General features: G+C 40.2%; 3 protein-coding genes across 8 annotated transcripts; all 3 read right to left on the bottom strand.

Moving 5' to 3' along the window:
* Nucleotides 1-325: 325 nt before the first annotated feature.
* Nucleotides 326-2,899, bottom strand: LOC102721526 (putative yippee-like protein Os10g0369500). Its single transcript, XM_015834313.1, has 2 exons — nucleotides 2,759-2,899; nucleotides 326-421 (listed from the first exon to the last, which is right to left on the bottom strand). The coding sequence occupies exons 1-2, from the start codon at nucleotides 2,897-2,899 to the stop codon at nucleotides 326-328; spliced, it is 237 nt and encodes a 78-aa protein (XP_015689799.1).
* On the bottom strand, nucleotides 1,919-12,133 carry LOC102721814 (scarecrow-like protein 21). Of its 4 annotated transcripts, none has more exons than XM_015835339.2 (4): nucleotides 11,895-12,133; nucleotides 8,543-8,611; nucleotides 6,363-8,144; nucleotides 1,919-2,001 (listed from the first exon to the last, which is right to left on the bottom strand). In XM_015835339.2, the coding sequence occupies exon 3, from the start codon at nucleotides 8,009-8,011 to the stop codon at nucleotides 6,395-6,397; it is 1,617 nt and encodes a 538-aa protein (XP_015690825.1). In that variant the 5' UTR covers nucleotides 8,012-8,144; nucleotides 8,543-8,611; nucleotides 11,895-12,133; the 3' UTR covers nucleotides 1,919-2,001; nucleotides 6,363-6,394. The 4 variants fall into 4 exon arrangements, with proteins under 4 accessions (XP_015690825.1, XP_006649543.1, XP_040377592.1 ...); XM_006649480.3 differs by lacking the exon at nucleotides 1,919-2,001 and adding an exon at nucleotides 3,857-4,357; XM_040521658.1 differs by lacking the exons at nucleotides 1,919-2,001; nucleotides 11,895-12,133 and adding exons at nucleotides 3,857-4,357; nucleotides 9,780-9,973.
* Nucleotides 12,134-15,607: 3,474 nt separating this feature from the next.
* LOC102721248 (ubiquitin carboxyl-terminal hydrolase 26) lies at nucleotides 15,608-25,711 on the bottom strand. Of its 3 annotated transcripts, none has more exons than XM_006649478.3 (16): nucleotides 25,334-25,711; nucleotides 25,045-25,159; nucleotides 24,320-24,916; nucleotides 23,496-23,751; nucleotides 22,670-23,361; nucleotides 22,242-22,350; nucleotides 21,888-22,069; nucleotides 21,033-21,305; nucleotides 20,729-20,936; nucleotides 18,639-18,710; nucleotides 17,775-18,005; nucleotides 16,873-17,136; nucleotides 16,441-16,582; nucleotides 16,174-16,355; nucleotides 15,841-15,958; nucleotides 15,608-15,728 (listed from the first exon to the last, which is right to left on the bottom strand). In XM_006649478.3, the coding sequence occupies exons 2-14, from the start codon at nucleotides 25,122-25,124 to the stop codon at nucleotides 16,240-16,242; spliced, it is 3,222 nt and encodes a 1,073-aa protein (XP_006649541.2). In that variant the 5' UTR covers nucleotides 25,125-25,159; nucleotides 25,334-25,711; the 3' UTR covers nucleotides 15,608-15,728; nucleotides 15,841-15,958; nucleotides 16,174-16,239. The 3 variants fall into 3 exon arrangements, with proteins under 3 accessions (XP_006649541.2, XP_040377831.1, XP_015690978.1); XM_040521897.1 differs by having other exon boundaries at nucleotides 15,608-15,958; nucleotides 22,670-23,114; nucleotides 23,304-23,361; XM_015835492.2 differs by having other exon boundaries at nucleotides 15,608-15,958.
* Between the last annotated feature and the right edge of the window lie 62 nt (nucleotides 25,712-25,773).

Below are 25,773 nucleotides of genomic sequence, written 5' to 3'. Positions count from 1 at the left end.
CCACCTGGTTTTTATATGATTATATCTGTAAAAACATCTGTACAAAGGAACAAGATTTACTCTGCATGGTGAAACTGAATGCATTGTCGTGTCGCTACAGAATCACCGTGAAACTGATGGGACAAAGGGATGGTAACGGAAAACCCAGCTGCTATCATTTTGAGTCAAACAATATTCGTTACAAACTAACTTGGTTGCGTGTCTCTTTGCAGTTTAGGGTTTATCAATCATAGATTGATTTCAATTTGTCTAGACTACTGATATTTGCAACCAGATTAAAAAATACAAGTTCAATGTTTGGCTGTTGACAAACATTCCACCATCATTAGCTGTCCTTCCACATTCTAGCCCTTTCAAGAATGAACTTCCCTTCCTTGTATTTCTGGCTTGCATCATAGGCTTTCTCCTGTGGTACAACAGACTGGAATTAGGATGCATTAATTCAAATAAAATGGCATACTAATGGTTATGGCAGAATAAGGTGCATAATTGCATTAAACAATGTATATACATCGACTGTGGGAAACTGAAATCTTTGAATATTAATCCCTACATTCATGAAAACATGTCGTTTAGCGTATAAAAACGTCATTGAAAAATACAACTTTGAATACTAATTTTATTGCCCTTTACTTGTAAAATCCAATAAACTCACTATTGTATGAAAATATATTTCAGTAAAAATTTACACATGACTTTCACGCGTTCAATCTTTTATGGACCGAAAGGGGCTGGTATTTTTCCAAGAAATCTCTAGCCAACCTTCCCACAAGAGGTTTTTCTTAACACCAATGAATTCTATTAATGCTAGAGGAAAACGATAGCTCCAAGAATTTCTTTGTTCTCAACGCCTCCTTTTTAGAGGAATTAGCCACTTCAACGATCTTTGATGGTTATAGGGGTATCCAAAGTACAAACTTGATGGTTGTTATTTTAAAAACTATCAATGTTCAAAGTTTAAAAAATCAACTTACAATATGTTCAAAATGTAATGTTTTTACAACTGGAGGGACTAGTATGTAGTATCCAAGAATAGGAATCATTTCAAAATAGGTCATACTCCCTTCGTATTTTAATAGATGACGCCGTTAATTTTTTGGTACACGTTTGATCATTCATCTTATTTAAAAACTTATGTAATTATCACTTATTTTGTTGTGATTGGGTTTATTACTAAATGTATTTTAATTATAACTTGCATTTTCATATATTTTCACAAAATTTTTAAATAAGACAAATGATCAAATGTGTCAAAAAAATCAAGCATCTAATAAAATACGGAAGGAGTATCATTCTGCTACAGCTACTATTTAGTTGGATAGGTGAACTCGTGTAGTCTGGAAGGACTAATCAAGGCATGAAGTTGGGTCCAAGGAACATCAGTAACAATAACCGATTAGCTGAAAAACAAGTTTACAACAGATAGCAAAATAGATACATGTGGATTTAATTATGTAATTTTTTCAATGGTCGCTGATACAATGGCAAGATATGATGTTACAAATACACACATAAATTTTAAAAATATATGTTTCAAACAAAAAAAAAAACAGAACACAATTTGTAAGAACAGGGGAATGAAAGTCGACTTGCTATGAGCACCAACAGTGTTGTTCACATTTCTAGCATAGATGTCAACTAACCCAGTACCTAGCTGAGACAAGCTATGTTCCAATAACATGAGAAATAGAAAGACATAGGCATCGAATCATTCTTTAATCCATTTATTAAGCCTTACATGGTGAAACAGAGTTCACTTAACTACACAGTATGTCAGTTTCATAACTATGTTTCCTTTCGATGGAATTATAAAGCTATTTTATCTAGTGTCAATAATGGTCGTGAGAATATGAAAGATGCCCATTCATAATAAACAATTTCCTTTTACTTACATATCTCCAGCCAAGAATTTGTTGGCAGCAGCTGCAGTAGATATCGTTAACCGTGTGCAGTCCAGTTATAAGATAACGGTCCTCGTTAGGGCCAAGGGATATATTCACTCTGAAATGTCACAGGTAAACAAAATAATAAGCATGTGTGAAAAGGTATGTATGATCAAAAGCATATAGCCTGACGACATGCTTTTGGCTGCTATTGCTGACACGTTTTATTGAAGTAAAGAAATGATACATTGTGAATTGACAAATGAATCATGAAATCCTATGTTGAATAAATATTTGACAAGAAACAAACGACTGAAGAACAGTTTTATAAAATACAGCATTTTATACTATTAATGAACAACCAACAAAAAGATTCATAAGACAATATGACAGAAGGAAAGTATCCTATCAAACAAACTACTCTTACTACATAATATCGCTGAACATAAAGAAAGTATCCTATCAAGCAAACTACTCGTACTACATATCAGATTGAATCATTGAACCAATATGCCGTATTACTGATACGAATGTCTTTCATAGCAATTGCCATATCTAAATCTAATAAGTACTACTGTGACAATAAAAACTGCTTCATCAACACTGATCCATCAAATAGTCAACTCGTTCGGACGCAAATATCATGAAAAAACGCTAGCCCTTGCAAGCAAACCAAAATCCAGAGGACAGCACAGCAGCATTACCAAAATGTTGGACCATATCTTGCAAACGATCACAGCATTCGACAGACCGAACCACACGCATCCTAACTCAGGAGGAATTCCGGAGCCCAAAAATGAAAAACAACTCTCTATATGCAATGGTGGGGGGGGGGGGGGGGGGGGGAAGAGCAGAGGCCAGAGGGGGACGCACACGTGATCGAAGAGGTAGGCGCGGCCGGATCGGCCGTAGAAGTCCCTGGAGATGATTGCGTCCTTGGAGGCGGCGTCGACGCGGCACCGCCGGCACTTGAACACCCCGTCCCCCTCCAGCCGCTGCACGAAGAGCAGCCCCATCACAGCAACCAACCAAACCAACGCGAGACAGATCGATGGATGGACGGATTGGATCGAAGAAGCCGCAACAACTCGATCGAGTCAAGGATGCAGGAGAAGAAGAGAGAGACGAAGGCGAGGCGCGCCAGCGCGTTCGCCAAGAAAGGAAGAGCCAAGAGCGACCTTTCCCTTCTCTTGAAGAAACGGCGGCGGGTGGGGAAAGGGGGGAAGGAACGAGAAAAGAGGAGGGAGACGACGAGTCGACGGATTGAATGCAGCGTGCGGTGGGGGCGGGCACGTGACGCGCTCCTGCGTATGGAGACCCCCGCCGGTGCCTGCCCGTGGCCGCGGCCGCGTCGCTGCTGCTGTGCTGCTGCCTAGTAGGAGGAGGAGGAGACGATCGAAGACGACGGAGAAATCCGCCGCTTTCAGATTGCCGCGATCCACACGCCATCACGCATTCGGCAGCGACGCGAACGGACATGCCGTTTCTTCGTCACACGCTTGAGGTGGCTCCAGATGTTTTCTTTTCCATGAGAGCAAGTTTAATAGCGTACCTTCAATTTATCTATAATCAATTTAATAGCTAATTCATATAATAGCTAACTATAAAACATATAGTTTTACCTGTCATGCACACAATACATCTTGAAATCCTACAAATATATAGCTCACTTTTATTCTCTATCCTCTCTTTTATCTCACAAAAATATATTTATAGTCAATTTATAGCCTACTATTGCACCTGCTCTGAACATCAGGTACTGGCAGTTCAGGAAACAGTACTTCCTCGTATTCTAAAATCAAACGATATGTTAATAAATAAAAATAATTTATAAATAAAATTTATATATATATATATATTCTTAGCATCTAAAAACCAAACCTAGAAAATAAACTTCGGTGAAAAAACTCTAAAATTAAATTCAAATTTTCGTTTATAAGCAAAAGCAAAAAAAAATAGAGTAATTATCTCCGTCTTACAATACTCCCAAGTTATTAACGAGATGGACCATCTTGGCTTAACCAGATAGTGATAGCAGCGAAATGGTACACAAGTGAAACACCCAGATTGCATACCAGAACAGCAGATGACGCATACATGATCTACTACCACTACAAGGCACACATTGCGCCGGATACCATCACGGCATCATCACCTAGCGTTATAAGTAGCATAAGATCCAGAATTCACATTCAAAGACATTGTACAACAAGCAACCAAGACATTCACTACCATGAGCAGGTGAACACTAAACAGTACAGTTTGCATCTATATTGCGACTGGACTATAGGAAGTTAAGAAGGGTATTTTTTTGGCCTATGACCATATTAGATCTGACGGATACGCAGATGAGGGTTTAGAGTTGGGTGCCAACAAGCAAGCGACCACATTGCTCTGGACTACGGGAGTTCTGTCTCTATGAATGTCAGGTTCCACCTTGGATTCATGTGGCCGACACGAAGCCACGAAAGAACCTGCAGGCAACAAAATTGGAAGAGATTGAGCTCCTGAATTTCTAGTCCATGGCACAACGATCTGTGCTTATGGCCTTTCAAAGCGATCTGTGCTTACTCATTTGTCAACACAGTACTGCAAAGCATTAAATAGCCGTATATGATAAAACATACTGCCCCGGATCAAACTTAGATTATGTTTTCAGCCTTTCAGGTCCAAGCATAGACCAGGCAAAGAATTAGTACCTATGTTTTGACATATGTTAAACCATATTAATTGTATATCCATCTCTGTAACATTATCACTGAAAATCAAAAGTAATCAAGAGGTTCATTTGGTCGGTAGCGATTCTAGGAAACTAAGACAACAAGAATTTAAACCAAAAGTATTTCTCTAAATTGACATTTGTTTTGGGATGGAGATATTTCAGTAAGACATAAATCATCAGTAATTTTTTTCCTGGCCTCTGTAGGGATTAATGGTGCATGAGAATATGAGATCCCGTGCCATATAATTAAGGGTTAATTAGATCCATGCCATTACAAATATATCAGTTTAGAAAAATACCATTACAATTCACCTAATAGTAGATATGCCATTATAGTTTCTTCTCTTTTAGAGCCATGCCATCTTCTACGTCTTGGAGATGGTTGGACCCACATGCAGACGAGTGTATTTTCGTATAGTCTAAAATACCCCCAACTTCATCTCTACAATGAACGACGCCCTCCTCGCCGCATGCAATGGCGTCACAGCCACCGTCGTCTGTCACCGAGGAGTGGCTCGGCCTGCTCGGCGACGCGGCCGCGACGAAGGAGTGGAGCATCCGCCTCAAGGCCATCCCCAACATCGTGCCCTCCGAGCACGACCGCACCGGCGACATGCTCGAGTTTGCGGAGGTACACCAGGATGGAGGCGTCGTTCGAGCGCCGGCTCGGTGCGACGGTGGTGGTGTATCCTCGACCGGCTCGACGCGATGGCGGCGGTGTCTCCTCGACCGGCTCGACGCGACGACGGCGGCAACTCCTCGACTGCCTTGACGCGACTGCGGCGATGCCGTCGGCTATCGTGGCCCGTCGGCTATCGTGGCCGGTGTCGGCAACCGGAGGGACGGTGGGGGTGGATCTCCGGTGGTAGCTGGTGGAGATCAGATCCGTGGTGGGGGACGTCGATTCAGGCACCATGGACGCCGTCGAAGCCGTAGTCGGCGCGAGGAGCCAGATCTGCTACCATGGACGATGACGGCACCGCATCCCCATCATCATCGCTCTCCTCGTCGTGCTCCCCATCCCCTCAACCGGCTTGACGCGGCGGCGGCGGTGTCACCACGGAAGACGACGACGCCACATCCCCGTCGTCCTCGCTCTCCTTGTCGCGCTCCTCGTCTCCTCAATCAGCTCGGCGCGACAACATTGGCATCACCATGGACGTCGATGGTGCCGCATCCCCGTCGTCCTCGCTCTCCTCGTCGCGCTCCCCATCCCTGCTGCCCGTCGCCGACCCCGTCACCGTCGTCGCAGCTCTCCCTGGCCACCTCGCCGTCGCAATCGCCATCCAGAAGCCTGGACTCCACCCGCCATCGTCGACGGGGCCAAGCAAGAGGGGCCTGGGCTGTGGGAGAGGGGCCCGCATGTCAGTGAGTGGAGATAAGGGTATTTTAGACAATACGAAATTAGAGTGCCCTGCAGGTGGGTCCAGTTGCCTCTGGAGGGTAGAAAATGGCATATCTAGGATAGAGTAAAATTTATAATGGCATCTATGCGAAAACAGAAATTGTAATGGCATTTTTCTAAACTGACATATTTGTAATGGCATGGATCTAATTAACCATATAATTAACTAAACAATCAGTCAATGGTGCAATGCGAAGTTTAGAAGACGTAATAAATTGTGCATTGCTTATTTTCCGTTGCCTATATAACACTGTCACATAATGCATTTCCTTTTTTTTGTTTTGAAACTACAAATTGTCAATAGTTAATCTTATTTCCCATGATAAAATTTGGCAGGTTTCCAACATCATACCTAAAGAAGCATCTTTCGAATCAACTGAGATGTCACCGCCATGCAGAAGATACAACCAGCCTTCTGTTCTTCCATCCAAGATAAAGGACACCATCTCTCTCCTCTAGCTTGTAATAACTATGGTAACTATCCAACAACTTTTTGATAGTGCTGTTCACCAATGCACTTAGTGGATATGGCCTAAAGCCAGCCATTGCAAGCCTTGACCTCCATTTTCCAAAAGGTTCGTGCCTCTCCACCCTTTCCGCACCTTCACATGCAATCAAATTGACGATATCTCTTGCAACACAGTGTTGCTCAGTGCTAATCCGCTTCTTATCATTCCTTGGGCAAGCAACATCTATAGCTTCAAACATAGCTGTGTAATAATCGAGAGTTTCCAAGTATCTATTGAAGAAAGGTGCAGTGTTTGTGTTCGCCTCCTGCTCTACAAGTGTTACCACCCTTGGAGAGAGGCCCTTCACCATTCTCAATATCCTGTCCCGATGATTTTCTACGCCCACACTCTCATCAGGAGTGTGATGCAGCTGGTAGGCAAAATTAACAACAATGACCTCCCCAGATCTTATATCAAGATGTTCAAGCATAACCTCATGACTACCAGCTGGGACAGCATTGAACTCAAAGGGCAGACCACATGACTGGGCAATATTGAATAAACGCCGTCCAACTATATCCAGCCCACCACCTCGGGCATGAGCAGAATTCGAGTCATCTATACCAGTAATCCTGAGGTATGGTGGTCCCCCAGGTCTTGCAGCAAGTGCCTGTATCATAGTTGCCCACTGGCTCCCCTGAGCAATTTGGAAATCGATGATGTGAACAAAGTTCTCACCCTTAACAGCCTCTGCAATTGCTCCATTGGCAGACATGTAACCAAACTTGAAAAAAGGGCATATCTCATATAGGAGATGCATATAAGACATGAGCTCCAAACTAGTAGGTTCTTTACACTTCAGGGATTTATATAGGGCATGCCCAGTCGAAGAAAGCCTGGCAACAAGGCCTTCCAACATATAGGCTCCCAGTCGTTGCATCGGTTCTCCAGAAATGGATACCATGTTCCTTAACTCAGATATCAGCAAGTCCCTATACCATCCATTCTCATCAACAGCCTTACCACATGCTACAATTACCTGCTTCAAGTCCCTTGTATTGATTCCCAGATGTTCTCTCCAGTTATCTTGGTAAAAAGCAGAATCGGTTAGTAAGGAGCAGTCTGAGCTAACTGTGTCAGGTTCAGGTCCAAACATTGCATTCTCTATCTCCTCAATTGTTGTGAACCTCAAACCTGGAACCTCAGTAACACATGAAGCGCTTACAGGGGAGCCAGATGTGTGCTCTGAGTGGCTATCTTGCTGAGAAATGGGGCTCCCACTTATGTACTGAGACTGAGAGGATGTAGAGCTATGTGCTGGATACACAAAATTGCCGGAGGATGAATCTAGAGTGCAGTACTGTGCTTGCAACACCTGAGCCTTAGGATTGCTGTTCTGTGAACCATCATCAGAAGAGACGTAAAGATCCTCATGATTTTGTTGTACACAGTAAGTACCATTTCGCCCCACATTCATCGAACTCTGGCTGTAGTATGGTATCTGAGAATTGTCCTCATATCTGTATGGGCGGTTAGAGGCCTGCATTGACATACTTTCTTGTGCAACCTTCTGGATTCGATTTATATGCTGGAGTCGCTGAGGGATGATGCACTTTCCAACAATTAACAGGGAGTTGATCTTCCCGGCGTTATCATTGAATATTCAATGCCACAGATGGTGATAGCTGATTATGACAAAGAGAGTATAAATGGAAGTTATAAAAAGAATAGATGGCTAACAATGAATAATGGGACTAAATTTAATCTGAGTGGATTCAGGTCAAAACTAGGAAGTAATCTTGTTGAGTTGTTTCAAGGTAATGTACGCTGGAAAAATTCAAAGGACTTGACTGTTTGTTTCACAAAATAAAATGTTTGTAGATTTGCACAAGAGAAGGAACTTTCTTACGTAATGCCAGCTACTTATGTATAATACAAGTTTTTATCTTTCACCGATAAAGTAATCCAACTTCAACTTGACATAATCATTGATTGGTCTTGGGACCTTTCATTGACACACAAGTAAAGAAATCAACTACAACGAGAGGAGTCTGAGGAAACCTTTCGACTAAAACACACTTACATAAAAATTGGATTTTAACAAATCTTTAACAGTGGGTTCTCCTTTAGCAGCTGAAGACAAATTCCGGTCCTAACAAAAAGAAAGAGTAAAATTTCAGTAAATAATCACCACCAAGTTATATAAACATTTTCAAAACTTAAGAATATGAGCTAACATACATTAGAAATTTAGAATACAAGGTCACAAAGTTTTCACACAAATATAAAATCTATACACGGCTGATTTTGTCGATGACACACAACACAGAATACATTTGGTGCCGAGATATGAGTAATAAGCTCGCAAACAAAAAGAAGATTGTTAGATCAAGCAATGGCAGATGGAGGTAGAGAGATGTGGGGTCAAAGGACCCAGAAGAATTTCAGCTAATTCATCACATATTTACAAGTATTTAACCCAACAAAACACATAAGCTGCATAATATTTTTTATACATTTGGGCATGGCAAAATCTTCAAGGTACAAATTAGCGACATAAAGGAATAAATAGTAGGAATTCACGCTCATGCAAAACTGTAGTTCATGGCATGTAAAGGAACACATATTTTTTTGTCATATATAGAAATATAATCTGAGATGCATTCACAATCCAAATAAGCAACATGACCATGTCTGTGTTTGCTTACAGGCTATTAGAGCCATTATCAGGTGTAACTCTCAATCCAAACATGTTTGCTTATAACTACCAAATGACCCAAAAAGAACTTTTTTAAAAAACAATGGTTCGCCACTCTGGTGCACAGAAGCATATCACGAATAATTCCACTGTAGCATCGTTAACACAAGTACATTGCTTTTGTGCAATCATACTTAACTACTTAACAGAAATGTGGTTTATGCATTTGAAATTTATCATTACAAAATTATTTATAACAAAGTATAGCGTTTGCTCCCATCCACCACCCCCCCCCCCAAAAAAAAAAAAAAAAAGAGTATAGCATCCAGCAAATCAACACCAAGGGGAGCTAGCAAAGAGACATGTATGGCACATTTTTATGGTTTTACACATACATTAAATGGTAATGTCACTATGTCAGCAGTTTTAAAGAAAGGGCTAGATTTGTTTCTGCCACTAAAGAATGATGAAATCTCACTTTTGTCATGCATTTTGTTTTGCCACAGAGGCTAGCACAAATGAATGCCAAAAGTGAGATAGCTTCTGGGTTAGTAGTAAAAAGAAGATGAAATATTCTTATTAACCAAATAGAATTTTTTTCCAACATAAATAAATGATGTACCTTCTTGCTTATGCTATTGTGTATAAATGGTGTGTGTTTTGCTGTTGTGCCTTTTCAGTATCCTAGCATATATGAAAATACCTCGGACCTCATAACCCAATTCTTGCAATGCAAGAACTGGATAAAGAAACATAAGTTTGAGGGCATTCGGAAATCCTGACTGCAAGCACAGGATACAGAAAGAGTTTTGGAGGCCTCCTGATTTTACTACAGTTAAGAAAGAAAGGGAAGAATTCAATATAAAAATGTTTAATGAGCACAGAAAATAATATCGCAGGATTTCAAGTGATTAATCAAGCTTGATCCATTTAAGTTAACACGTATTAATTTGAAAATAGAATATTTAAAAGAAAAACTCAACCAGAGGGTTAAGAAAGCCCGCGGCATTTATTAGATAGAGGAAAATCCCCCTGAACACGGCATACGACGGGCGCGCTCAACCTCACATGGGCAAGGGGGAAATTATTTTGTGCGAAACCCAGGTTTGAGCCTAGGTCGGACACCCCTCAATTGGGGACTTTACCACTGCGCTCCAAGCGCATTCGCATAGATTCAGAATATTTACATAATTATTACATTAGCAAGGCATCAAAGTGTATGGTACTATGGACCAACTCCCCTCGGAATTTTGATGACAGACACTCAGATTTACTTAGAAGCTTCTTGGGTGGAGTTACATGATTAGGATTCTACAGCGCCAGTTTGGAAGAAAAACCAAAAGAACAGTTGAAAGTAGACAAGAGAGATCTGGTGTTCTTAACCATTGGACTTAATAAGGATCATTTAGTTGGTGCCCAGAATATCCAAAAAGACTAAATTGATCTGAAACTTTGAAAGGCAGTCTGAGTCTCATGCTACCGCTACTGCTACTGCTTCTGCTTCACTCCTCAATCATGGCTGTAGGATGAAATGTGATACAGACACACACTGGAGCATATTATCAAAATTTACACATTCACCAAACAAGGAAACAGGGATGCATATACCATTCCTCTTTCCATAGATAAGATGAATCAAATTTAAACTGTTCCAAAACTCACTCGAAATAATATTTCTTCTGGGAAACAAATTCAAATTGTAAGCTGTACAAAATAATCATTTATACGGGGTAGTTGGGCTTATTTCTGAAAACAAGAAGTGGAGAGACATCGTCGAGAGGACAAATTTTCACCTTGAAGGCATTCATCAAAAAGAAGAAACCAAATAGAATCTATGGCGCGACCCGTTGCCCCGTTTCACACCTCAGGCGCTACCCTCTAGCCCTTCCTGGCTTCCTCTACCCGCTTCCCCACCAACCGTATAATTTCCGATCGATATGATTAAGAACTTCCAAACTCGAGCTAAAATCTTTTGAATCTCGATTAACAACATCCATTTCAACTCATAATTAAAACCTGGGCTAAAACTGAGTCCCGATTATTAAAGACTTCCATTTCAACCCATAGTTAAAGACTTCCAAGTTGAGGTTACAAGCGTTTGATCCCCGATTAAGGGCTTCCATTTCGGAAACAAAATTTGAAAACCTAAAAATTTCGACTGAAGAAATTCAGTTTGATTGAAAAAGCTGGATTGAATAACCTTTAAAAATACTAACGGAAATTTTATTTTAAAAGGTTTCTCAAAACAAATGAAAAGATAATTTTCTGAAATAGGGCAATCGCCTCCCCGGCTGCTCGCCGCCGCCGCTTCGGCTGGTGAGAAGGAAGCTCCCGCCGGCGGTGGCGGGGTACCCGCCATGACTAGCTCAAGCCAGACCGCCTGAGGCCCCGCCCTCGGCAGGCCACCGCCATGCGTGCGCCGTGCGAGCTGCGACGACGATGCGAGGGTCGAGACGGCGCAGGGAGGGCTGGAGGCCACGGTGATAGTGGCTCCGTGGCTTGCTACACTTGGACGAACGCCTCGGCACTCTCGGCATACGGCGGTGAAGCTGGTGGCCCAAAAGACCCGGCGGCGACGGCTCTATACCACCCACGAGGTCACCGGCGCAAACAAACATCTGGCCTCAGATTGAGACTGGTTCCGCCATTGCCATACCTCTCTTCGCAAACAAACATGACGGCAACAAGCAAGCAAAACCCACAACTGCTCGAAGAAGAAGAAGAAGAAAGGCTTTACCTTGAAGAAGAAGAGAGAGAAAGATTCAGAGCAAACTACTCCTGCCAAGAGGAATCAACTAGCAAATGCTTCGACGAGGAGCAACGCGAGGTGGGAGAAGAGATCGGCGAGATTGAGAGAGAGGAGGATTCCTCTGTATAATCACGGGCAGGTGGATGCGGCGGAATTGCGAGGCGGTGTGCTGCAGCGGCAAGCGAAACGGGGCTTCACCATTTCACCTATTCCTCTACATAAATAAAATGAAATAAAATAAAATAATGGGAGGCTGGGAGCAGCATTAAGAATGAACAGTAAGTTAACCCAGCAAACGAGAGAATAAGGATGGCCAGCTAAATGCACCTGGTGGTTGCAATTAAACCGTTTGTTTATTTAGGAGTACTCGTCTCTGCCTCATGCTACAGCATGAGTCATCCGTCGTAACATAAGTTTTTTTTTTTAGTTTTAGGTATAATTTTTGACTATTCGTTTTATTTAAAAAAGCTATGATTAATAATTTTATTGTTACCAGATGATAGAACATAAATAATACTTTACGCAGGACTAATATTTTGAGTTTTCTATAAATATTTTAAATAAAATGGATGGTCAAATATTATAAAAAAATAAGTTCTTTAGCGGATGTAGTAGTACAGGTAACAACTGTTGCTGCATCTTCTAAACCAGCCCCACATGCTCTTTTGAGGGGGATCACACGTCTGTTCACCAATCGCTACCCTTGATCAGATGGCTGTAAGTATTGCTGGTTATTGGTAGGATTTGATTCTTGTTTTATAAATATAAGGATTTCTAGTCTAATTTATAATCCCTACTTACTATATCAGTTAGTTATTTTTTCCTAATTTTCTCACTAGACTGTTACCTGTCCTCGCATCTTATTCATTCTATAATATTTATTGGAAGGTAGTAGTATTTCTTTTGTTAACTTAAATATTTGTTAAAAAGTACCTGTAGTTCAGAATGTATATGCAGTAGTAGTACTGATGTACTGGTAATTGCGAGGATCGATATGATTGGCGTGGGTCATGTTGACGTACCCAGTGCTCCTATGCAGAGATATTTTGGACTTGTTTAGTTTCCAAAATTTTTTTAAAAAACATCACATCGAATTTTTAGATATCTAAATAAAGCATTAAACATAGATGAACCAAAAAACTAATTACACAGTTATGGAAGAAATCTTAAGACAAATCTTTTGAGCCTAATTAGCCTATGATTAGCCATAAGTGCTACAGTAACTAACATGTGCTAATGACGGATTAATTAGACTCAAAAGATTCGTCTCGCGGTTTCTAGACTAGCTGCGAAATTCGTTTTTTCATTCGTGTCCGAAAACCCCTTCCGACATCCGATCAAACATTTGACGTGACATTTTTTCTAAAATTTTTTTTAATCTAAACACCACCTTTGCAAAATTTGACGGTCAGTTTTGCTGTGGGTACCATCAATTAACTTGTCAGATGTGTCATGTGTGTTTATAGATATGACAACTGCAGCTTGCAAGTGCTCTCTTACCAAACGCCTTGTGTTCTGTACCTCTGTGTAAGGTTATCTAGCAATCCCATCTCTTTCGTTAGAATTAAGCACAGGCAAAACAGCTCATTAACAATTTAAAAATATTTTATAGTTAAAAGTTATATATATATATATATATATATATTCATTAGTAATATAAAAGTAAATTCTGGGAAATAAATGATGATAAAAAACCTTAAAGCTAACCATTTTAAAATTAAAATTAACCTGTAAATATAAGCATAAGAAAAAATATACTGTCCTACTTTGATTATTTGAGTGTTTTATGAAAAAATCAAGCGACATATTTACAAACAAAAAATTATAAATAAAAATTGTATATACATATTCTTAGTAATATAAGACTGAAAAATAATCTTCAGTGAAAAATCATTAAAATCAACTCTAAATTTAGAATTTAAAATTTAAATTTTGGCTTATAAATATAGGCATACGTAAAAGGATGGACAAAAAGATGGGGTTAGACTCTTCCTGTTATCCTGTTACTTGTGCACCTAGAGCTTTCCGAGAAGCTGCTAATAGCTGACACTGTTAAGCCGACAAGTGTAAACTGTTAGATTAACCTGTGTGCTAGATCACCTGATGATCTACTCTAGCTGAGATTAACCTGGCTGCTATTATAATTTGAGGAAGTGCCCACACATGTGTCACAATCCCAGACCTGAGACAGATGGAGCATGGCACGTTGTCCAGTCGCCGAGCTTTTGGACAGATACTTTTGTCGCCATGGGGATGGATGGCATTTTCGTGCACTACAGTATTTATGTCTCTTGTGACTCTTCTGGTGCTGCAGGTCCTTTTCGTCCGATACAGGTCTCAATTCTTGTACTGAAATTGGTCAGCGTCTCCCCTGTTCCAAGGCATCGTCAGTCATCACTGCCGCTTCAGCTACCTGACCTGTGTAGAGAGCTGTAGAGCAGAGTATAACCAGTGTATCTATACAAACCAAGTACCAAGAATTTCGCCCAAAACCTGGAAGGAAACACATTATTTCCTACAAAAGTGGTGAAAAATATATCTACCTCCGATTTTGTTATTTTAGAACGTTAATTCTTTATTTATGTTTGACTATTTATATTATTTAAAAAATTTATATAACTATTAATTTTCCGTTATGAGTTGTTTTATCATAGGGACACTCTATGAGTCATAATTTTATAATTTGCATAAAATTTTTAATAAAACGAATGGTTAAACACATGTCAGATTTAACGGTGTTAAATAAAAAAGAAAAAAAAGTAATTACCAATAGTGCATCTTGCTTAAAGTTTGCGCAAACAGATATGGAACCAATACGTAACGTTAATCGTTCCAAAACAACACTCCAGCCACGTACATGGTTGTACCAAACTTCATAATAAGAGCCAAGTATCTGCATGAAACCTCAGCCAAAGATTTCCTATCCCGTCAAATATCGACCTCAGCATTTAAGAACAAACGTAGCAGCAAGGCGATGACGAGAGCATGGCCGCACGCGTGCGTAAGCTGGAACCGCCAGAAAAAGCGAGGAGCCGCGGCTGGTTTTGGAGCACTAATCTTCCACGAAACCGGCTAAAGAAAAGCCCAAATTGACTCGATTCAACGACGACGTGAGCAGCAACCAAGAACGGAGAACCGCGTGTTCGTTAGTGCCGCGGCAAAGACTAGTATTTCCACTGACCCAACCCCACTCTTTTCTTTTAGGACTTCTTCGTATCTGCTCGTGCCTTTTTCTGATTTGGTCGCGCCTAATACGCCGCTATTTTATGCGCAGTCCATTGCGTCAAGCCAGCAGAATAATGCAATGATTTGTCTTTGCAAAAAAAAAAAAATCATCGAAGTGTTTTTTTATACCCACTATTTTGTTGGGAATGGGTTGGAGGTCAAGGTGGGCAAATGTTTTATATATTTCATACAAGAATTGTTTCCACAATGCTCATCCCCAATGAGAATTAAGTACAGACATAACTGTGGCAATTATTTTAAGAGGGAAAGATTCAGATAATGGTATGGTATTATTTGCAACACAAAATCAACGTTTTTTCTGTATAACGGCAGAGTTGTTTCCGTTGTCATGTAGAGTTTAACAGTGGAGGATAAATTGTTTGGGTATATAGACTTGACATCTGGCATTACCAAGATTCAAATTGATTATGCATGCACTGGGGGTGGTGGGGTGAGCCACCAAACAAAGGTAAACGAGAGAAAAGCTGCGGATAAGAGATCTGAACCATTGCAGATCCCACAGTGTAAGAACACAACAATATATAGTACTACTAGCTAACTGCTCTACATATAAATTCCGGCTCTCCTTCATGAAACCTGCATAGGCAGCATAGCCAGTACAAGGTACAAGGCTTAACTAACTAATTAATTACATACCCTCTTCTTTCCCTCTCAATTTGAGATGCAGATACAACAGCAAGTAGCACACCTTGGTGGAAACACGAGCACGGAGATAAAGGGGCAGACAAAAATTTTCACCCTCGGCGACGGCAAGTAGAACCACCGTATTTAGAACTTGTTTTTGCGACTCAGTCCTCGGCATACACCTGCATGGCACGGGTGAAAGTTACATTTCTAATTACCAAACCTAAATGTAAGCTGGGGCTTGGCTCTCGAAGTGTAACAAAAGGAAAAAAAAAATAACATTGCATACATGCAATAACCTTTGTTTGGAATCAGGTGAAACTGCAGTCTGATTTTCCAACGGAGAAAAACTATGAAATATAAATCAAACTAGAAGAAACAAAGAAAGTCATATGACCTCCAAGCAAGCTTAACCAGCCGAAGTAAACATATGCAGGCAGCGACGTAGCTGACATTAGAGAACTCAATCGCTAAATGATATATCCTGGCAAAGCTGAGCTGAAACACTAGATGTCAACAGAGTCCCACGGAAGCCTTCCTCAGTCTGTAGTACATCAACCTTCTGCTCCGAAATTTCATCTGAAATATCGAAGGCAAAGAGAAGTTAAACCATAAACAATCTCATTATTCAGAAATGTTCAGCACATTATATTTGCTACTTCACCTGCTATGTCACGGTTCTCATAAATTTCAGTGTCTTTAACCCATAGAACATCTCCAGGAAAAATACACTTGTCAGCGAGAGTAGCAAAATCATCTTCAATCTCCAGAGAGCCTTTGTGAAGCTTCTGGTTCTCCTTAACAATCTGAATATGACAAAAGTAATAATTTTAATGCAGTCTGAAGCAGACATGCATAAATGTAAATCAAACTAATCATGCAAACCAAAAATTATAAATGATCTCAAATTGACTACAACAATTATTTGGTTAGAATTGACAACTCTAGCAAACCTCTTTGAGCTAAAACAAAATAAAGTTGTAGAAGTGGCAATTAATAGATCGTGTCTGCTTAGTTTCTTTTATGGTCTCTTTACTATCTGAACTGTAACAAGCTGCTTCTTGCAGAAAAATTATGGATTCAGTTTATTTTATACCCCTAAAGATTCCCATATCATGAGTTTCAACTGATAGACAGTTGTAGAACCAGAGACTCTCAAACTGATCGAATTCCCTGAGGTTGTTCTCCGGGAACGCTTTGAAGTCCTACGATCTGGTACGGGAACAGCTGCCGATGCCTCCCGAATTGACTTTGGCGCTTCTTTACCACGGACAAGATAAACCTGGATATCTTCATTCTGATAATTGAGCTTCTCCACCAATGCACAGCTCTCTTTTTCTCCAATACATTCTTCACAAACCTAAACACAGACTTACATGTTCACAGGCAGAACTGAAAAAGAACAAAGCTAGAAAGAAACTTATGCATGTGTCAAATAGGTACCAGATATTTATAGTGACTGAAAATTTTAATTTCCAGAATTCTGGATTTGAAGAAACAACTGCAGGCATATTTAATTTCTGGAGTCAGTGCTCCACTAAAGTATAAAATTTTATATGATGGGCTTCACACAAGCAGTAACCTTAGCTATAAGCATACAATGGTACAAAAGTTTTGCTTGTGGGATGGTTTAGCCTTTTCCAGTGGGATGTGAGAACAATAAATATGTGAAGTATGTTTGTTTTTGTAGCTGAGAGTAAAGTGATATGCAGTCATTCAATATCCACGGTTTGGTCACAGGGTTCTTCATACAAGGCCCTAACTGGTGGTTATATCTTATAAATGGTTCTAACAAAATTGAACACCATGGTATCGTTTCATCTGCAAGTTTGCAAAATCCTAATAGCACGCCAGTAAAACACATCATTGAGGTGATCGGTCCCTATTAATCTTCCCAACATAAGATATTTATATATTTCAACCATGGATACCAATAATTGTAAAATTATTATCCAATCAGATCTAGATCTGTGCTCAGTTCATTAGCTTGTCACTTACCTCAGGATCAGTTTTCACATAGGGTTCTCTGGCCCCCAAGTCATTGCTCACATCATTAAGAGACTGGTCCAGATCTCCATCCAGAATTGGAATTGCTTCAGATGACTGCAGATTATCCTGAGAACTCTTGCTCAAAACAATTTCAGCACATATACCTTTTCCATGTGCTACATTCCACTCTTCAGAGAATAAAATCCAATCAGGTTCTGAGATCATTGTTAATCCATCAGTCTGAAAACCAAGACAGACAATGAACCCATAGTATCAGTTTTCTCATCTTTCAGCATACATATATCAGCAAATAAAAGCCAAAATAAAACAGAAAGTTCCACAAGCCAAACAACAAAACAAAGCAACTGAGATATAATGAAAGGTCCTTCTTTGGTACTGTTGTGCCAGATCCATAGTTAAATTACGAAACTAGTAACTACTGTTGTGCCAGATCCGTAGTTAAATTACGAAACTAGTAGCTGCAAGTTGGATTACTAAGAAGTCACACATTTGATTGGGTAACAAAGCATGACTGCAATCATCCACTCATGGCTGTGAACTAAAGCAGTACAGTTGGAGTTCAAGCTTTTCAAAATGGGGAATAGTGATTATATCTTTCTACAACAATTTTACCCCTGCAAGAATAGTTAGCACAAGAAAAACCACTTTGGACATACTCAAGTCAGATAACAGATAGAGAAACATTAGCAAAAGAGGTTATCAGGTTACCAACTTTCAAAACTACTAACTCAAAATAAAAGGTATTATATTCAAGGGGAGTAACAACACATATAGTAAGATCACATATGCCACGGGCAATAATGTAAAACAAAAGATAATAGGAAGAAATAATTCTAAAGAGAATGAATTTACATTTGATGCTTTCTGAGTGATTGCCCCACGCTTGCAAACTAGATCCAAGGGCCTTTGCAACAATCTTGAATGCTGAAAAATGACCAATCATTAAATTCAACAACCAAACTATAAAAATAAAAATAAGTGGATCCATCAATTGACTAAGCATGTAAACCTTGAACCTTTTATCCACAGAATAGGCATCAGCAATCAGTTGAAGTAAAATCAAATTAACAGACATTCAACTAACAAACAAAACTGTCACAAAATTCCATTGAACACCACATGAAGTAAACAAAACTAGCTGCCATTTAATTCTTTTTTAAAATTTTACCTCTATTCCGTTTGCTATTCAAACTCTAAAAATATGTGATGGTTCACTTCTCCTAATTGTAGGCCATTTTAATATTGTGATTTGAGATATATAGCACCAAACATTCCCGTTTACGCTGAAACCACCTCAGTTCTCATCTATATACTCCATCCGAAATTCTATTAGTTTTCTTTTTTTTTTCCTGCCTAAAAATCCTGATGGAAAAATATCTATCTACACTTTATTTTCCGTTTTCCTCCGTCCATCCTCTCATCCCCTTTCTTTCTCCTCCACATCGGATCGCCAAGCCTGCAGCCATAGCTGTCCATGAGAGTTTCCAAATCGTTGCTTCTCAAAGTCAATGAATACCACCAGCAATGTTGCCCTCACGCTTGCCCATCGTTGCCCTTGAGCTATACTATCGTTGTTACCTCCCTTGAGCTTGCCCATCGCCCTGGACATCACTATCCTCAAGGTCAGCCACTATCATTGAATCCATGCATGTATGCAATTGGAGTCCCATTGATTCATCCTGCAGAATATCTTTCTAATGTGCACAATAAATCTAGACCGCTGTAATTTTAACCAACTAGAATCTAATGGTTGATGTTTTTCTCTTTTTTTCTTTATTAATGTGGTGATTTCTAGGCCTCTAGAGAAAACGTCTACTTATTTTTTACTTATCTTTGTAAATAAATAGATAGATCGTTGAATTTCAATTCTCCCATATGATGCTCTATATAGTCTCTTGTTTTTTAAATATCTTTATTTTTAATCCTTATTTCGTGATTTTGAATTATATTTTTACTTGGACTCTTTTCTTTTCCAAAATTTAGAATTTTTAAATTGTATTTCTACACGGACTCTTTGATATAATATAGGTTGTTATCACCGACGGGTCTACCGGCGGATGACCCGGTCCCGGATGACTGTCCAAGGTTCATCAACGGATGGTCCATTATAATTTTATGTAATTAGAAAAAATGAAATAGAATTTGGATAGGAAATAATAGTTGTAGTTAGGTTTTTATGGGATATGAAACATTTCTAGATCAACCTATGATTGTTATAATTTGGACCTGCGCTATAATCCAATTATGCATATTTTCTACTTTCAAACTATAGTTATGTATTGAGTAGAAAAGAAAATAGCTTTGACTAGTAGCTAGTACCCATGGCAATCTGTTATGCATACATGAGTACATGAGGTGCAGGGTGTATGGCCACATGCATGTGAGCGACTCCAATCCAGATAAATGGATTTTGTTTTGTTGTGTACCTTTCTCTCTTTTTTCTTGAGTGAATTAAGACTCCAATCCAGATAAATGGATTTTGTTCTGTTGTGTACCTTCCTCTCTTTTTTCTTGAGTGAATTAATCGGAAACCACCCCAAACAGTTAGACAATACCAGGACTCTACTACATACGCATATGCACTGTTGTATATGGATTGACAGAGTACACTTTTCTATTTGAATTGAATATATAGTCTGTTTTGTAATGATGGAACTTATCTGATAAATCTACGCCGTTATAATATAGATCCATCATGATCTAATGGTAAAAATGTTTCTCTATTTCTGCAATGGCAATTTCTAGGCTCTAGAGTGAACATGGTGACTTCCTTTTGAGTTGTCTTTATAATGTAATATATACTAACAGCTTGCTGTGCACAGCATGCATTTAGTTGAACCAAGAGCTTGCTGTGAATTCGTACATCAATTAAGCTTCTATGCCATAGTAGCTGTCATGCATAGCACGCATTTAACTTTGAACCAAGATCAAGTTAGTTTTACCTTCTCGCAGATAAGTGAATTGATAGTAGCTTCAAGAGATTGAGGTTCTGGTAATGAAGAAACATTTTTCCCAGTCGCCGTAATGTAAGCTTTCCACTCTGACAACCATGAGGAAGGAACTAAATAGTATTTTTGCCCAGGATGAAGTGCAAAACTTTTAGCGGAAATTAACTTTTCATGGCTCTGTCGTTGCTTGAGTTTCACCGCTCTGAGTAGCAAAACATGTAGAAGAAAGTTAGTATTAGCCTAGAACTTAAAGTAAACAGTCCATATAGGTAGTCATTGTCTTGCATTGTTATCTAACCTAAGATTATCCTCAACAGAAGCAACAACTGATAATTGCTGGCTACAGATAACGCATGGTTGACTATCTGACGGAAAAGTCACAATGTCATCAGCCTTCATTCCACTGGATTCATAGAGAAATAACCAGAGGCCCTCTGGCACAGAGACCCGCTTTGCGCCTGAAGCATGTTCTGGAAGAAGATTTCCATGGGTGCACCTTAGAGCAGTTGTTGGTCCACTATCAGCATCTGAAGGGATATCCACATTTTTTCTGCGCAACCATTGGGTCAACCTAGGAGCAAACAGGAAACGAAAGACTATTGAACTGCGATTGGTAAGATGATCCACTGGGACAGCCAAAGGGCTAGATGAAAAATTTTGCATTGGCCCACATAGAAGTGTTCCACTGTAAAATGCATGTAATAGTGCAGAATAGAACAAATGGATTAACAATAACTCTATAACAAATATTTAAGGTGTAATAAATAACTCAGAAAAAAGGCAGGATTGACCATATGGTGAATTGGTGATTATGATATTGCCCATATAAAAGACAACATAATCTTAGGGCATGGCGTAATGTACACGTATGATGATAAATATGTTATTTCATAAAAATTAAAACCACAGTTTATGTTAAGGAGCAACTTCTAAACTGATGTCCCTCCATTTTTTTTTAGTTTGCTATACAAGAATGAATGCAATCAACGTTTTAGGAGTTTGATCAGTGATATGATAAAAGGTATTTAGAATTTTCACATGAAAATTGTACTAATAAGATCCCTCATAAAAAATAATTTGATATCATTGCATTCTTTTTACATTTTCAAACAAATATACTTGCGGTAATAGCCAAACACATCTATCTGCGTACCATGGCTTGGAAACAAAGTATGATGGACCATCTGTACTATTTCCAGCAAGTGCTGCTTCTGCAATATTTTTTAATGATGCTTTCCGATCACGGTAGACATCAGCAGATACTGAATTTTTTGCTCCATCCTTAAGGCATTCCATGCAGAAATCCTCACTGCTCAATGTTGGACCCCCTCCATACTTGTATTATTTTGTGACAACAATACAAAAAACTCATCAGGAATATTCCAGAAGCATTAGAATTGAGCACAGAAATAGTATTCCCAATAATTGGCAGGAAACATTACAATTGTGTAATCAAAAGCAAATTATCCTTAAGAAATGAAAACCAAGAAATGCAGAAGTTTCTTACTTTAGAAAATAGCTTATGCCAAGCTCCAGCTGATAGTCGTTTCATGGATGTAACCTTTGACGCTGGAACTTTTCCATGTTCACATTGAATTGGACTGTTGTCAATAGAGCTGTGAACAAAAGAGTCCAGTTATAATAGGTCTAAATTTGGATTTCGAAACATAAGGTGATGCCATACAAAAATAGATGCCTGAAGAACTGTGACATATGGCACTTGATACTGCAAGACATGAAAACTAATGGCAGTGCAACAATACAAAGTGTGCTAATCCTAACAGTCATTGGACAGTGCAATGATTCAAAATGGTCAGAGCAGCATGAAACTAGAACATAATGCCATAATGAGGCAAGGACAATTTACAAAGGTTGTTATTTCACTGTAGAGAGTACAGAAATTAATTACAAAAACATGCTCTCAAGTAAACTTACGAGGGAGGATTAACATTGTCCGCCCATTGGCGAAGCCAATCTGTTGAAATCCAAAAATAAGAATCCTCCTCCGGAGTGGCAGGCGCTTCTGTCAGAACAGATTTTACTTCTTGGCGCCTCTCTGTTATATATGACAAATGGCCGTCTTTCTTGCTTTTGTATTCTTCACATTCCTTTACATATGATGAATTAAGTTCATCAATTTCATCCACAAAATGGTGTGGGAGTGAATTGTTACTGCTTTCCATTATATTATTGTTCTCAGTACCATTCTCATTGTTAGTAATACGTTTGTACATCAGCATATAAGCATCTGTAGAAGAAAACATCTCTTCCATAGTACAAGCCAATGCAGCCTCATGGCAGCTACCGTTGTCATCATTCGTGACAGAATCTGCTGTAGAACTAGCCTGGGGCTTCTGATCAGCTTTAGTAGATGACTTGCCTGGTTTTTCACCAAAAGGATGAGGACCAAGTTTGGATACATGCTCATCATCAAACTCCCACCACTGACCATTGCTTTCATCCTTTATATGTGCTACATAGTGCCCACTATTGGCAGCACTACCCTTGTGGATCAAAATAGCGGACAGGCCATACGTATAACAAGATAAAGGATTAGACAGCCGCTTACCCAAATCTAGCTGTCCTGGGAAACTGAATGCTGAAGAAATCTTTTTCTTCGTTGTTGTCTGCAGATGAAACAAGCTAGATGAATTTCTTGCTCAAATACTAGATGAATTTCTTGCTCACATACACAAACAAAAGAACAAATAGAACGAATGAATAGCAAGCTACAGATGATACTAAGGTCAAGATATATCACCTTTGGGAGGAATACATATCGTTTCAGCTGAAAATTAACAACAGGAGGAAGTGAGCGAAGTTTTATGCAACGAGTCGCGTCTACCCTTGTCTGACATGACTCACAGAAGTATTGGTTCTCTCCGTTCAGTGCCTCCGTACTAAAGTAATCTTCCAAACTTTGTTCTAGATTATTTAAACCCTTAATGTTAAGCTCCAGTTCGTAAAAGTCTTCCATTTTTGAAGATGCTTCTGAATCCCTTCCGCATGATGAGCACCTAATGCATAAGATGCATAAACTTCAGCTCTCAACAATATTAAATTTACTGTGAACTAAGTGTATCATTCCCTTCAACATGTACAGGCTATGTGAGATGCATAGAAAGCAAAAATCTTGCTACCAGACAGCACAAATCTACTTGACCTTTTCCTGATAAAACATCAGTCTCATCAATCAATATAAGACCATGAAATACAGGCTGAGTAAACAGCTTCTCAAGCATCAGCTACAGCGAAACAGGGCTCCAGTTCAAAATACTGCATGCATGTTTTTATGTAGTAAAACAATATAACTATCTGGCATACCTCAACTCATGCACTATGAATTTTGTAGAGCTTATATACTAAAATAAACACTATTGAATAAAAAAGGAAGGATATTGTTTGAAGAAATGATAGTACAAACAAACACCCAGGATAACCATGAGAACCTTGAAGAAAGGGAACTTCTACAAACTAGAAAGTAGAAAGTTCAGCTCCCTTCCATTTCTTAGAAAGCCTAACATTGAGACCATTCTAGAAATAAGACTCATAGCTCACATGAAATGCATATGGAATTTAGCCTACCGAGTAACATGGGACACACTTCCACGGAACAAATGTTGCACAATGGTTTTAGCCCCTGGAACCTTGGAGTGACTTAGTGAACCCTCGAGCAAAGACAGAAACAATGTGAGGAATTCATGACTGTCCTGCTGGACACCATTGTCTAATTCCAAGGTTTTAATAAACGGAGCTGAATCAATGAAAGACATTTTGCTGGAGTGTAGCTGAGCGAATAACCGAGCTAGCTGATCCAGCACAGGGTGCATCTTCAAGATCTCAGGCTCTAGAGAGAAAATGCCAGAGCGGAAGGACGTGTTCATGTAAAGGCACTGCAGTATGCTGTTTGCATAACAGGTAGCACCCAGGTTAGTCAATCCAGCAGGCGTCTCAGTGGAATCACGAAGATCCGTAGATGGATTAGGACCAAGGGCACGGACGATCTCGTTTGTTCTCTGCCACAGGCCAGATTTCCTCACCCCATTGGCAGCTGGGATCAAGCCGCAGAAACAATTGGGTGAGTCCTTGGAGTTCCCATGGCAACCATGACAAACAGGCTTCCACACCATATAAAGCTGTTTCATATCGCCTTTCGTGATCGCTCCAGTGGAATGTATCTTCCTGCATAACATACAGCGATAGCCACCCAAAAAAAAAAATCAACATCAGCACAAAAGCAGCGACACCTCACCACCAGCCTACCAAATCTCCATAGCTTTCGCAGAAGCAACAAGGCAATGCAGACATACTTGAAAACAGCAGAGGACGGGCTCTCGCAGTCATCGGCCCGCGGCCTCTTGCTCTTATTTCGTGTGTTCGGCCTGCTCATTGTACCATCAAAAATGAACTCCCCACTCGCCTTCCCTGTTTACGGAGACAAGCGAGGCTACAGCATTAGCACATCGGCGTGCAGGAACCAAATCCAACACCCGCCCCGATACTCAGCAGCATGCAGGAACTAACCGGAATCTCCCGGCCACACCGACTCGATTGCTGAAACCGCAGTAGGGGGGAGGGCTAGGGATTACCGGAGCTCACCTCAAACAGATGCCGCTACTCCGGCGAGGGATCCCCAGTAGTGGAGGGGGAGAAGCGCGAGGGTGGAGCAGCCGGTGCAGAGATCGGCGGCCGTCCGAGGAGGAGGAGGAGGGGGGTGGGGTGGGGGAAGCGATATGGGCGGGGCCGCGGGGGTCGCCGTCGGTCGGGGCCGGAGGGAGCGAGGCCGAGGCGGAGAGGAAAGGACGGTCTCCTGCCTCTCCTGCAGCGTGCGGCGCGGTGCGGTGCGACGCGACGGGTTCGGTGAGAACTCGAGCTCGAGCCCGAACTCGATCGAACTTTGCACAAAGTTTAGACGAAACGGGGAATGGATTTTGGATAAGCACGCACTAATGGTGAGCGGTTTTCTCTTTCTTTTTCCTTTTTTTCCCCTCTTCTGGCGAGGATTAGATGGATGAAGATTTTTGGGGGTCGAGTCGTAG

The sequence above is a fragment of the Oryza brachyantha genome, chromosome 3 (assembly GCF_000231095.2).
Source record: "Oryza brachyantha chromosome 3, ObraRS2, whole genome shotgun sequence".
NCBI classification, from domain to species: Eukaryota; Viridiplantae; Streptophyta; class Magnoliopsida; order Poales; family Poaceae; genus Oryza; species Oryza brachyantha.
The sequence above is the reverse complement of the archived record's forward strand: the minus strand, read 5'-3'. Positions and strand labels throughout refer to the sequence as shown.

Bases quoted from the DNA above. Each gene is read 5' to 3' on its own strand.
- LOC102721814 (XM_015835339.2), bottom strand. From the start codon at position 8,011: ATGTCAATGCAGGCCTCTAACCGCCCATACAGATATGAGGACAATTCT.
- LOC102721248 (XM_015835492.2), bottom strand. From the start codon at position 25,124: ATGAGCAGGCCGAACACACGAAATAAGAGCAAGAGGCCGCGGGCCGAT. The intron at 23,362-23,495 runs GTGATATATCTT...TTTCATCTGCAG, and splicing joins GATATGTATTCCTCCCAAAG to ACAACAACGAAGAAAAAGAT. The intron at 17,137-17,774 runs GTAAGTGACAAG...GTCTGTGTTTAG, and splicing joins ATGTGAAAACTGATCCTGAG to GTTTGTGAAGAATGTATTGG.
- LOC102721526 (XM_015834313.1), bottom strand. From the start codon at position 2,899: ATGGGGCTGCTCTTCGTGCAGCGGCTGGAGGGGGACGGGGTGTTCAAG. The intron at 422-2,758 runs GTGTGCGTCCCC...TCCTAATTCCAG, and splicing joins GCGCCTACCTCTTCGATCAC to TCTGTTGTACCACAGGAGAA.